The sequence below is a fragment of the Equus przewalskii genome, chromosome 1 (assembly GCF_037783145.1).
Source record: "Equus przewalskii isolate Varuska chromosome 1, EquPr2, whole genome shotgun sequence".
NCBI classification, from domain to species: Eukaryota; Metazoa; Chordata; class Mammalia; order Perissodactyla; family Equidae; genus Equus; species Equus przewalskii.
In genome coordinates, this window is record NC_091831.1 from 116,997,781 (window position 1) to 117,011,850 (window position 14,070).

At 36.9% G+C, this 14,070-nt stretch overlaps 1 protein-coding gene across 3 annotated transcripts in view; it reads right to left on the reverse strand.

The window, feature by feature from the left end:
- Positions 1 to 14,070, reverse strand: part of ETFA (electron transfer flavoprotein subunit alpha) — a 99,996-nt gene that overhangs the window by 19,027 nt on the left and 66,899 nt on the right. For 2 of the 3 annotated variants that reach the window (XM_070574177.1, XM_070574197.1), the window contains one exon: positions 5,360 to 5,425. The exons of the other annotated variant lie outside the window; for it this stretch is intronic. In XM_070574177.1, the coding sequence (XP_070430278.1) occupies positions 5,360 to 5,425 (66 nt within the window). The remainder of the gene's footprint in view (positions 1 to 5,359; positions 5,426 to 14,070) is intronic. 3 annotated transcript variants of the gene reach the window in all.

The following is a 14,070-nucleotide window of genomic DNA, read 5'->3' on the forward strand; positions in this document are numbered from 1 at the left end:
ATAAAAGGAATCCAAATAGGGAGTGAAGAAGTAAAAGTCTCCCTGTTTGCAGACAACGTGATCTTATATATAGAAAACCCTAAAGAATCCATCGGAACACTATTAGAAATAATTAACAACTACAGTAAAGTTGTGGGGTACAAAATCAACTTAAAAAAATCAGTTGCATTTCTATACTCTAATAACAAACTTACAGAAAGAGAACTCAAGAATACAATTCCATTTACAATTGCAACTAAAAGAATAAAGTACCTAGGAATAAATTTAACCAAGGAGGTGAAGGACTTATAGAATGAAAACTATAAGACATTACTGAAAGAAATTGATAATGACATAAAGAGATGGAAAGAGATTCCACACACACGGACTGGAAGGAGAAACATAGTTAGAATGTCCATACTACCCAAAGCAATCTACAGATTCACTGCAATTCCAATCAGAATCCCAGTGACATTCTCCATGGACACAGAACAAGGAATCCTAAAATTCATATGGGGCAGGCAGCAAAAGACCCCGAATTGCTAAAGCAATCCCAAGAACAAAGAACAAAGCTGGAGACATCACAATCCCTGACTTCAAAATGTACTGCAAAGCCGTAGTGATCAAAACAGCATGGTACTGGTACAAAAACCGGTGCACGGATCTATGGAACAGAACTGAAAGCCCAGAAATAAAACTGCACATCTCCGGACAGCTGATCTTCAACAAAGGTGCCAGGAACATACAATGGAGAAAAGATAGTCTCTTCAGTAAATGGTGTTGGGAAATCTGGACAGCCACATGCAAAAGAATGAAAGTAGACCGTTATCTCACACCGTACACAAAAATAAACTCAAAATGGCGCAAACACTTGAAGATAAGTCCTGAAACCGTAAAACTCCTGGAAGATAATATAGGTAATATACTCTTTGACATCGAACTTAAAAGGATCTTTTCGAATACCATGTCTTCTCAGACAAGGGAAACAAAAGAAAAAAGAAAGAAGTGGGAGTTCATCACACTAAAGCGCTTCTGCAAGGCAAAAGAAACTAGGATCAAAACAAAGAGACAACCCACCAATTGGGAGAAAATATTTGCAAATCATATATCCGACAAGGGGTTAATCTCCATACTATATAAGGAACTCACACAACTGAACAACAGAAAAACAAACAGCCCGATCAAAAAATGGGCAGAGGATATGAACAGACATTTTTCCAAAGGAGATAGACAGATGGCCAATAAACACACGAAAAGGTGTTCAACGTCACTAATCATCCAGGAAATACAAAGCAAAACTACGCTAAGATGCCACCTGACACCTGTTAAAATGGCTATAATCAGTAAGTCTGAAAATAACAAATGTTGGAGAGGGTGTGGAGAGAAGGGAACCCTCATACACTGCTGGTGGGAATGCAAACTGGTGCAGCCACTATGGAAAACGGTATGGAGATTCTTCAAAAAACTGAAAATAGAACGACTATATGATCCAGCTATCCCGCTACTGCGTATCTATCCAAACAACTTGAAATCAATAATCTAAAGTAACATATGCACCCCTAAGTTCACTGCAGCACTATTCACAATAGCCAAGACATGGAAACTATCCACGTGCTCATCGACTGATGACTGGATAAAGAAGATGTGGGACATATATATACAATGGACTACTACTCAGTCATAAAAAAAGATAAAATCCTACCTTTTGCAACAACATGGAAGGACCCGAGGGAATTATGCTAAGCAAAATAAGCCAGACTGAGAAAGACAAACATCAGATGATTTCACTCATGTGGAATACGAACAAACACATGGCAAAGAAAACAGTTCAGCGGTTACCAGGGGAAGAGGGGTGGGGAGTGGGCACAGGAGGTGAAGAGGAGCACCTCTGTTGTGATAGTCCAGAAACAATATACAACTGAAATCTCACACTGAAGTAAACTATTATGAACTCAATAAAAAAATAAAAATAAAATAGTTAAGATGACAAATTTTATGTATATCTCACCACAAAAAAATTTTTTTGAAGTGGAGTATACTAAAAATTTTTCTGTATGTATATTATACCTCAATAATTTGACTTAAAATAAAAAAACAAACTATAATTGGAAAGTTCTGAGGTCATTGAAAAATTTTAGATATAGTGAATAAAATCCATGGATGAAAAATTAAGTAACTTACTTTATATTTGTTGTGCTCTTATTCAATAAGTTAGAAGTCTACTTTATCAAATCATGAGATATTCATTATGATTATATGAGTCAATTCTCAGCTTATCTCACTTATAAAATTATTTCCATCTCCTATTAGTAACATATAAATTTAAATTTGTGATTGTAAATGTTAGATTTCAACTTAAAAAAAAGAAGAGTAAGAAATCCACACCCTAATTCATATCCTTTGTAGCTCAAACTATTAATCTCCCATATATTCTATTTAGTATTTTAAAATTATTATACTGGGTCTACTGTGGGAATATAAAAGTTAACTATTTAGTCAACCTGTTAGTAAAAGAGAGCTTTAAAACAAAAAAGCTTAAGTCCTTATGTATGTAGTAAATAAATGTAATAAAACAAGTAAATTACTATATCTCCTACAAAAACTGTTAAAAGTTCCTCTCATGTCCTATAAAAGATTTAAATGTAAAAGATTATAATGACAGATTAGTAAGATTAATGAATAATAGTCACTTTGTCAAAAAGGTGCTGTGTTTACCAATTATTCTTTTATTAACAAATTTATTTATATATTCCAAATAGTTTGGTATTCGCCCATAGATACTGTTTCCTTTTTTTGTGAGGACGATTGGTCCTGAGCGAACATCTGTTGCCAATGTTTCTCTCTTTTCTTTTCTTCCTCCCTAAAGCTCTAGTACATAGCTGTATATCCTAGTTGTAAGCCATTCTAGTTCTTCTACATGGGATGCCATCACAGCATGGCTTGATGAGCGGTGTGCTGCTCTTCACCCAGGATCCAAATGGGCGAACCTCAGGCCACCGAAGCAAAGCATGTAAATTTAATCACTGGGCCACGGGGCCAGCCCGCAGATGCTTCTAATGCCATTGCAATTAAAGTAAAATTAGAGTTTTGACTCTAAGTGGTATTATTTTAATAGATGGTAGATTATAATAATTCAAATCTCTAGAAGTAAAATTAACTTTCTACCTGCCTATTACTCTATCTCATGAAAACAGCTGAAACACATTTAAAAAGTATTTTGATATAGTCTGACTTAAAATATAGGCTATACAACATATGTTTAATTCCTCTAGAGGGGCCCCTCAGGAGGCCCTCAAAAAGATGGGCCTCTTAGGAGCCCCTCAAAAAGATGGTCAGAATAATCCAGAACATCTGAGTTTGGAGCATAGTGTAGTTTAGGTCTCTACCAATCCAGAGAAATATGCCATATATATTAAAAGACGTGTGGTCAGAGACAATAAATGATGGTTTCAATATGAGACTCAAATCCAAAGTCACAAGAATAAACATTTTAAGTCACAGGCATTGATTTGTATTGAGGTGTTTCACTTCTGGGAATGGGCAGCCTGCTTCACAGCTACTAGCAGAGATTTATTTAACAATGGTTAATGATTTTCCTAGAAGCCACCTAGTCAAACATCTGACAGTTTAATCATATAAAAGCTTTTCCATCCCACTATATAGTTATTTTTAAAGAGCATATAACTGTGGGCAAGGAATCACTAAAGTATGTAAGAAAAAGATTTGGGTTGGCTACAGTTTTTCAGATTATTAGAAGAATACTCTTAAATTATCAACAGTAAATAACTGTGATAAAATATTCCTTGCACCCTAGAGCTCTCTTAATATGTCCTTATAAATTCATGCTCTTCTTCCTTACAGAGCATTTAAAGCACAGACTGTATTCAACCATATTAATATGTACATAGTTCGAAAACTGCTTTCATTACATGGACTCATTTGATAGAACAATCAAATCTCATATTCTTTCAACTATACCACAATGCTAATTAAAACTGCAGCTTGTATGCAATACAACTATCAGATTTAAACCAGTCACTCTAATATCCTATTTTAGAGCTTAACCAAATTACAACCAGAGATTGCTGTGTCTCCCACACAAGACAGTGATGACAGGGACTATGTCTTTTTCATTTAAGCATCCCCAGTGTCTAGTACAAGGTACATGCTTAATAAATATTTGTTGACTGGATGGAGAGACAAAGTCTTGGCTCAAGTTTATTCTTATGCTTTGTTCCCTTTTTGCTTTGACATATACTATCTAGTCCATCTCTCCCCTAATCCAAATCCCTGTTGGCATGGAATGAGCATTTTCACCAGGATCTTCTTGGCAGGCAGAATCTTTAATTTAGAGAAGCAGAATTCTAGATATGTCTGAACTGGTCTGGCTAAAAGTATGTTTTAAGGTTGCTGGTGTTGGAGTGGTATTTTTTCTTTAATGCAGCAACAACATTTTCCCCATTGGCACTGCTGTTTTCATAGTTCGATAAAGAAACCTGCCATCCAACTGTGAAATCTGACTGGTTTGGGGCCAATTCATTTAGAGGTTACAAGGAGGTAGTGCATGCATTTTTTTCAAGCTAGAAGTTAAACCTATTAAAAGTTTTATTACCTTTTATATCAAACTTCCATCTGAATGGATAAAAGCAGGAGTGTCAGAGGCATCTGTGACTTCATGAAAGACTGAGTTCATAATTCAAACTGTACATTGTTATGCATGAATTAATGTGTCATATTCTGAAATGTATGTTCACAGAGTAATTACACAGGACTTCCAGATACAGACCATGGAGCAAGATAAAACCAAGTGTTTGCTCTATACACTATATTTTTGACAATTACTGAGGAATTAAGATGCTCCAACCCAAAATGTATCGGCTACACTTTAGTAACAACCCAAGAAGAGGGGCCTTGCTGACGTATGAGGGTGGGAATGTTCGGGGACTAGAGTGAAGCAGATAAAGAACCAGGGATCAGAACCTCATAAAATTTGTTAGATGCTCAGAACCTCATTATGTTGTTTTTGCCCCACAATTTCGATCCATAGACTGTCAGAGTTGAAAGGGACCTTAGAGATCATCATCCAACACCTGCATTTGGTAGACAAAGAACTGAAGTACAGACAGGATGTGTCATGTGGTAAGCTAGCATGGAGCGGGGACTCAGGTTTAGGTCTTTTTCTATGACAAAGCATTGCGTCTCCTACCAATGGTGTATTTTCAGGCAGTGAATAGTAGCTTATATTTCTTTCAGTTCCTACATCTGTGTTAATGTGAATGGTTCAACTACACACACTGTACTACATGGAAACATACAGTGAAACTCAAATTTTAAAATACAAAACGTTTTTCTCTTAGCATCATTATTGTTGTGTAGTCACCTTGCTGTCTTTCATCCCAGCTAAATGTTGGATGGCTCCAGATATTCCTACAGCAATGTAAAGTTCCTGAAACAAAAGAGACCATATAATTAACATGTGTTTATATTGTATTATATAATACCTTCCAAAGTATTTGCTATTAGTAATTCAAGTCGTAGGCAAAAGCTATTTTAAATAAAATAGATGCAATGGATATTACTTAAATTATACTTTCCTCCTTCCCTGATCTCCCTAACCTATAGTCCTCTTTTTCCTCTGAATTCCTATAGTAGTGGTGGTATAATAATAAAGACATGGATAATGAGAATTGTTGAGCATTAACTATGTGTCAACCACTGTGCTAAGCATTTTACATCAATTGTTGGACTTTATCTCACAGGTTCCTGTGAGGTAGCACTTTTTGTCTATGCTGCTCATTTGGATATCACACTTCAACTCACCACAGTATATACCCATTCACAATATACACACATTGTATATTAACATACAACACTTATACTCACATGTATTAGAATATATTTTGACTTAGTTGTTTGCCTTCTCATAAAAGGATATTTGTTAAAACGGTAATTAGGATATATTTATTAAACTTTGTATTTAGAGAAACCAAAAATACAAATCAGTCTCAAGAGATTCTAAGTACATACACGCATACACACACACACACACACACACACGCATGCACAATATCCCTAAGTAAAAAACAACAAACTTCTTGAAAGCATAGGCTGAACCTTTTAATTTCCAGCATCTAACAAAACGGCCCCCACACTGTAGTTTCTAAATAAATTTTGGTGATATTTGCACTTCTTCCTACCTCTCTGCCCCCAATAATTACCAAGGGAATGACAACTGACTGCTTCTCTCTGTCCCCTTATCTAAAAATCTTCAAGTATCCATGTTTGAAAATTAAAACTATCATCATGAAAAACCAATTAATAAGTGCCTAATTAGAAGAGCTTAACTGCCCCATTCCGTCTACTAAGTATAATTAAAGCTTCAACTGAAAAGTTTTTCCCACATGTAAACTGAACTAACAAGTCCTGGCTTGGGTAGAGGGTGCACCTACCATGTAACCAAAACTGACACCACAAATTTGTCGCAACTGACAAAAAAGTCTCCCCTCAATATCAATAACATGGACGGCATTGAAGGTGGCTCTGTCACATTCAGTTTTACTACAGGGCAGATACTTCAAAGTCAATGAGACAGTCAGATGGTCCCACCTTGTTTCTGCACTGCTCATGATCTAATTTAACCACTGCTCACTCCAAAATAAGAGAGCATTTCAACTAGGATCTGGGAATAATGTCACTGCCACCTAATACTATGATTTTTCATAACACCTAAGTGCGTTAGGCTGTATACAAGTCAATTTCCCCCTCTCTCGGTTTTCCCAATTGTAAACAGCGGAGGCATAGCCCTGGCATTGGAGCTTTTTAAAAAAGCTCCCCAGGATACTCTAATGTGCAGCGAGAGCTGAGAACCACTAGAATAGATGATCCCTGCAGCCTGAAACCTGTAACTCTATCCAGCACATTGATGGTATATCCCTGGGCCTTATCTTTAAAGGCATAAAGTGTCCACCTGCTTCTAGAGCACAAGATACCACTGTGTACCCTGGAAAAGGAAACAACCTAGTCCCCAAAGTAAGTTAATCATCTGAAAATGAGCTGGGCTTGTTTTCCAATTCAACTTGCTCTATAGTTATCATCAAAAGCTTGAAGATAAGTAAGAGCAATTTGGCCTAAAGAGACTGTGTCTTAGGGTGGAAAAGTATACTGTGGAAAGTAAAACGTATGGGTGAGGATAAAAAGCAATCCCTGCTCCATGATACTATCTTAAACCTATCCAATGCGTCAATTATGACCATACAGAGTTGGACAATGCAATGAGGCCTTGTCATTATACTGTCTCATCAGACATGGACATTCATACAAGTGATAAACAGGCTTTTCTTTGAAAAAGCACCACTATTTTCTATTGGAGATTTACAGGTAACTTCAATTGATAATTTTAACATCATTTGTTTATTCTTTTTTTTTTTTTTTTTTTTTTGAGGAAGATTAGCCCTGAGCTAACTGCTGCCAATCCTCCTCTTTTCGCTGGGGAAGACTGGCCCTGAGCTAACATGCAGGCCCATCTTCTTCCACTTTATATGTGGGGCACCTACCACAGCATGGCTTGCCAAGTGGTGCCATGTCCACACAGGGAACAGTCGAACCCTGGGCTGCTGAAGCGGACTGTGCGCATGTAACTGCTGCGCCACCAGGCCGACCCCCATTTCAGTTTATTCTGACTAGTATTTCTTTCATAAAAAGATATTCCTTAAATTGTTAATCCAAATGTACTTACTAAATCTCACATTCAGGAAAACCAGGTGAACAAGTGGTAAAGATTTTTAAAGCAAGTTATTCAGATAGACCGAAACCGACTCACTAACTTCTCTTCTAAGTATATTTTCAGTCAGCATTGGAAAGGATCAATAGTTCTGTAAATGAGTCCTTCTGACATATATGTCTACATTAAAATTCAACAAGTCTTAAAAGCCTCTCCACTTGCATCATAAAAATGCTAATAAAAATGTTGATTCACTCTGGAAATAGACATTTATATAAATGAAATTTACTTTAAACCCCCCAAGAGATGAACAGCCTTGACTTCAACCTTAAATGTCACTAAGTCACACAGACTGGGCCAAAGCAGATAGTTCCAGGCCCTTTCCTGCCTTTCTGACCAGAATAAATAGTCCCAGTAGGTCCACATGACCAGCAGGACCTTATTTTACTGTCTTGCAAACACAGTTCTCTGAATAAATAAAAAAACATTGAAATAATAGCCCAGAACAAGTCCTGGTATTTTGGCTGCTGTTCTGAGGTCTGATAGCTCTCTCAGGCAGGAAGAGAGGCTTTTTCTTCTTTTTTAAAAAACATATACACACAATTAGACTAATATCATAGGATGCTTCCTCATGGTTTAGAAAGCATTTTTGTATTTCAATAATAATAATTACTATGTACAAAATTCTCCACAGATGCTAATTTATGGAGCACTTAAGACATTGCCTCACAACGAACAAGGCAATCCCTGCCCTGAGGCACTTTCCTTCTAAATCAGATAGAAAGCAAGAAAGATCATTTGGAGAGAAAAGGACAGGCAATGTTGGAGGCAACAGCAATTAAGAGTTCAAAAAGAGGTGGGATTAAAGAAAGTAACAGACACAGAAAGAAGGAGGGGTAGTCCTGGAGATAAAATCCTAGCAGCCTGAACAAAGCTATAAGAACAAGAGACTAGATCAACCTACACAGCTGGTAGCAGTTTGGAATCAGGAATGGGGACTGGTAGGAAGAAGTCAAGCAACAGGGTGGTAAAACGACCAAAGGTTATTCTGAAATATAAAGAAGGAATAGCACTTACTTCAATATAAACAAGGACCAGCAGAACAAAGTACAAATCCCTCTTCTTTTGCCAAAATCTAAAAAAAGACTCTAGCTATAGACTCATCCACGGAACTCAGGGGCAGAGGTCTAAACTACTTTACAATGGGCTGAGATGGAATCAGGAATAGGGCTTGGAAACTGCTGCATCCAGTGCGGTTTAACAGAGGTTTGCAAGAGGAGTCTATTACTGCAGTTAAGAACCTAGGCTCTGAAGTGTCACTGCCTAGGGTTAAATGCCAGCTCAGACTTGTACAGTTGTGACTGTGGGCCAGTTATTTATGTTACCTATGCCTCAGCTTGCTCATCTGAAAAACTGGGCTTAGAAGAAACCTTAAATCATAGGGTTACTGCGAGGCTTCAGTCCTTAGCACAGTATGTTTTCCCAAAGACAGTGGTGTGCCACTCATGAGCTGAAATTTACTCAAATATTGATTCTCTCAGCCCACTGGGTGACCAGATGGGCTCCTGGCACGGTCTTAGGGCTACCAGGTACAGCTGAGCAGGCTGTACACTGAACAACTCTGGAGGGAGGCATCATTCATATCACAGTCATTATAGATCTGCATTTTTATTACAATAATTTTCCAACAGGTGGCAGTAAAGTAACTTGAGAAAGAGGTACTTTTTTCCTAATTCATACAAAAGAGTTATATGGACTAGAAGGAGTGCAGGACAGTCAGAAGCTCCCGTGGTACAAATACCGTAATCTTCTAAGTGTGCCATAACAGTAAAAAGTTGAGAGGCATTGGTTAACTATGATTTTTCTGATGTTGATGTTGTTGTACCTTAAAGGTAATATAAAGACAACTAATTCTTGCCCATGTTCTCAAGAAGCTACAGCCTAACAACAGGGTAAGATCATAAAAATCTGTAATCCAATATAGGAAAAAAATCAAAGTGTGATAGAGCTCTAATCTCTTGTGCAACCCTTCACTTTCTGTACCTGCCATGGGGAAGTGGAAAGGCTTTTAGAAGCAGGAAGCAGATCAGGGGACGATATTCCTCTGTAGTCATCTCTACCCTCCGCCAAACAGGAGCCCACTTTTGCAGCCCACCCCATCTGTTCCTGCTCCCTTAGTCCCTCAGACAGAACAAGCTTTTAAAAGCAGGTTTTATTGGTCCTAGCTTGATGACAAACCTGCATGTCTAAGAAACAGAAAGATGACTGGAATGAAATCTTAATTCTTTTACAGAAATCTAACCAATCTGTGGAATCAACATGACCAGAGTATTCTCTGGTGGATGATTTGGGTTTTGGCTGCCTTTTTCAGAAGGAAGTATGTACTAACATCACTCCTGCTTTACCCAAACCTTGTGCAAGAAACCTGGAATTCCAAGAGGTACTATCTGAGTCCTGCTCTCCAGAGGATTTCAGTGCCGAATCTAAGGACAAGTTTCCCTCTTACTCACGCATTGTGACTTTTGCCTAACACTGTTGTGAAATCAAAAAGAAATATAAAATAAAAATATATTGTGAGCCACATATTTAATTTTAAATTTTCTATTAGCCACATTAAATAAAGTAAAAACAAACAGGCGAAACTAACTTGGATAATATAATTTCAATTCAGACTAGCCACATTTCAAGTGCCCAACAGCCATGTGTGGCTTAGTGGTTACAGTGTTGGACAGCACAGATCCAAAATAATTTTAGGACAAGCTAAAGAAGAGCCTTCTTACAAGCTCTGTAAGGGTACTGTGGAGCATGGTCTGACAGCAGATCTGGAGATAGAATGATATTAGTCTCATGTGTCTGTTTTGCTTATATTGGCTCACAAGATCAATGGTAGGTTGTTTTAAACTCTGTGGGAAGAGAACCAAAAAGGAAAGTCCACAGTGTGAAAAAGCTGAAGACCAGCATGAGAGGCAGCAAGATTAAATAAGAGAGCAGCCAACAGAGAGTCACAAATAGATGACAAAAATCCATCAAATTTCAGGTAGTGTGGACCAAAAGGAAAACCAAAAGCAGATGAAAACTATTGGTTTAATATAGCAAATTTATGCTCTGAAAAGAAACTATCAAATTTTGTTCTCTAGTAAGTTATATATATTTTTAAAACTCTAGAAGAACCCAAAAAATCTATCTTTAAAAACTCACTTCTCAAAAAAGATTATTTAACTCATCTGAGTTAAAAAAAATTAGAGTGGAAATTAAAAAATACTTGGAACACCAAAAAAAGGCAGAGGATATGAGAACCTGTGAGATGTAGCTAAAGTGGTACTTAGAAAAATATTTATAACCTTAAAAATATTTATATTAGGAAATAAGATGCTAGAAAATTAATGACTTAGATCTCAAAAAGTTGAAAGTGAGCAAGTACAAGAAATTACTACATTTATTTAATCACTATTATAACTAAATAAATAAGATCAGAGAGAGATGGATTCAGATCCTGACTCTTCCACTTACCACCTGTGTTTTCAGGTAAGTTACTTTTAACCTCTCAAAGGCTCACTCTTCTCATATGTAAAATGGAGATAAACACCTACAGTTAATAGGATTGTTGTGATTATTAAATAACATATGAAGTGCTCAAAATATGTTAGATATTACTATTAATACTATTATTATTATTGTTAAATGATCATTAAATCTTTAAACTAGAAGGCATAAGACAACCAAGTATCATAAAAGTTTAAACTTGAGCAGTTTAAACTATTACTATAGTTCAGTAATAGTAACTATCACTATATCAAGGAAAGTTGTTATTAACTGATACAATTCTTCTGGGATAATGTACTGGGAAAATTTCTTTTCACTGATACTTGGTAATTTCCTTTTTGCATTTAGTGCTAGCTATAAAGTTAGAATTTCTGCCCAACTTCCTAGACAGTGCTGGCTGGCCTAGGATGCTGGAGTGAATTTCTTTACAAAATTCTAACACAATATTCTACAGGGATATATATCCCAGATACAAGTATCAAGACATCAAATGGGTCATATAAAAAAAAAAATATATATATATATATATATATATATATGAAGTTGAAATTACATGAGTTTATGATATAAACTCACACATTCACTTTTTTCTGGAATTGGAACAGTTTTCTGCTTGCAGCAACTTCAGATCTGCTTTTCTTTAAACAAAGTAGAAAGGAAAGATTTAAACATTTACTCTTTTGTTTACATGAAATGTGAATATGAGCAGAGTGGTTAAACCTGGAGCTTTCAGAGCAGAAAAACCAAGCCAATATTGCTCCATCTCTTTAAAAATCAGGTTTAAAATTTCTTTTCTATCAACCATCTCCCTTTCTAGATAGAGTTGGGGAAGGAACATAAAAAACTACATTTCTTCAAAGATAAAAATTTTAGGGGCCGGCCCCATGGCTGCATGGTTAAGTTTGCACGTTCTGCTTCGTCGGCCCAGGGTTTCGCTGGTTCAGATCCTGGGCGCCAACATGGCACCACTCATCAAGCCATGCTGAGGCAGCGTTCCACATGCCACAACTAGAAGGACCCACAACTAAAAAATTTATACAACTATGTACTGGGGGCTTTGGGGAGAAAAAGGAAAAATAAAATCTTAAAAAAAAAATTTTTTTAAGAGGGGCTGGCCCCGTGGCCGAGTGGTTAAGTTCACATGCTCTGCTTCAGTGGCCCAGGGTTTTGCCAGTTCGGATCCTGGGCGCAGACATGGCACCACTCGTCAGGCCATGCTGAGGTGGCGTCCCACATAGCACAACCAGAAGGACCTACAACTAGAATATATAACTATGTACTGGGGGGCTTTGGGGAGAAGGAGAAGAAGAAAAAAAAAAGATTGGTAACAGAGGTTAACTCAGATGCCAATCCTTAAAAAAAAATTTTTTTTAAGAAATTTAAAAATTTATAAGTAGTTCTAACTAGAGTTCAGAGATGCAATGTTATGTGCTCAAAAACAAAACCCCTATGACTGCCTCAGGACAACAGTTCTACAAAAAAGCAAATGCTCTCTCAACCTTCTTTACTCAGAAGGCTACAGAGGCATAACCTTAAACAGCAACTGTTACAGCTAAAACAGAATACACATACACAGGCCAAATGCCAGGTGAGGAGTTAAATGGAATTAATCACAGCAAATAATGAATGTCTCTTTGAGAAGTAGATTAACCAAACTATATTTTCTAACTACTGCAAGTCTCCTGTGCATTAATATTGCTATATATCTTTCTGCTGCTCATTTAAAAGGCCAAACTGTTTCCTCTCTTTGTCAAATTGTGTTTAAGTCTCTGCTCTTATTGGAAGAGGCCCCAAAATGCAAAGCATAACTGTGGCTCTTTTTCAACCAGCTATCTGTATATGAAATTCTCAGGCAGGATTATGGCTAAACTGAGTTTTCATGAATGGAGGACTTTACCCATACTCTTGGTTTGAAGCTCAAAGTATGTCCTACCCATCAGACAATGATCTTATACTAGGACTAGCTCAGGTTTTATCAGGATTCAAGATGGCATACTAATCATCACAGTTACATGAATTGTATATATGCTAGTAATCATGCTGTACTTGATATATACTATCTCACTTAACTATGACAATAACTCTAAGGGGTAAGAAGTTATTCCCATTTTAGAGAAGAGAAAGCACAGGCTCGGGTAGGCTTGGTGAGTTGTCCAAGGTTATACACACCTAGTAAAAGGCAGGCTTCTTAACCCAAGTTCACTGATTTCAAATTCAGTACTTTTTCTACTACACCACAAATAACTCAGTATTGTGACAGTACTGGTAATATGCTTTAACTGAAGTCACTAGTCTATTAAAACTTCAGTAAATATATTTATCTTAGAGAAAAATCACTAAAACGAGATGAGATGAACAGCTAACTTAAGTTTACGTATTAAAAAGTATCAATTTTAGCTAGAATAGTTTTTATCCCACGTTACTAGAAGTATCAGTTGGTCCATTAGCTCTGGGTTCCTTATCCTGAATAGGGACATAAGCTACACCCTTTAGATTTCTCTCTCTACCACCCACTTGCATGTCACAGCCGGAGTACCTCTAATGCAGGCCCTCCACACACATGTACTAGCTACAAGGCCATCAAGGAGACTGATTCACAGAAGAGGTAAGATTCGGAAATTATTTCGTTTGTTCTTGATGTATGTTTGTTTTAATTTAGGTAACCTGTACTGACAGATAACACTTTTGGATACAAACTTTGACCTGGCTTTCAATGAAGTCAATATCTTGTTTCAAATAACTATTAACGGGAAAGATGTAGAAGCAAAGCCAGGAAACTCACTTAGAAGAAAAAGCAGCAGTCTTCATCTAGCCTTTGAAGGTTTCTC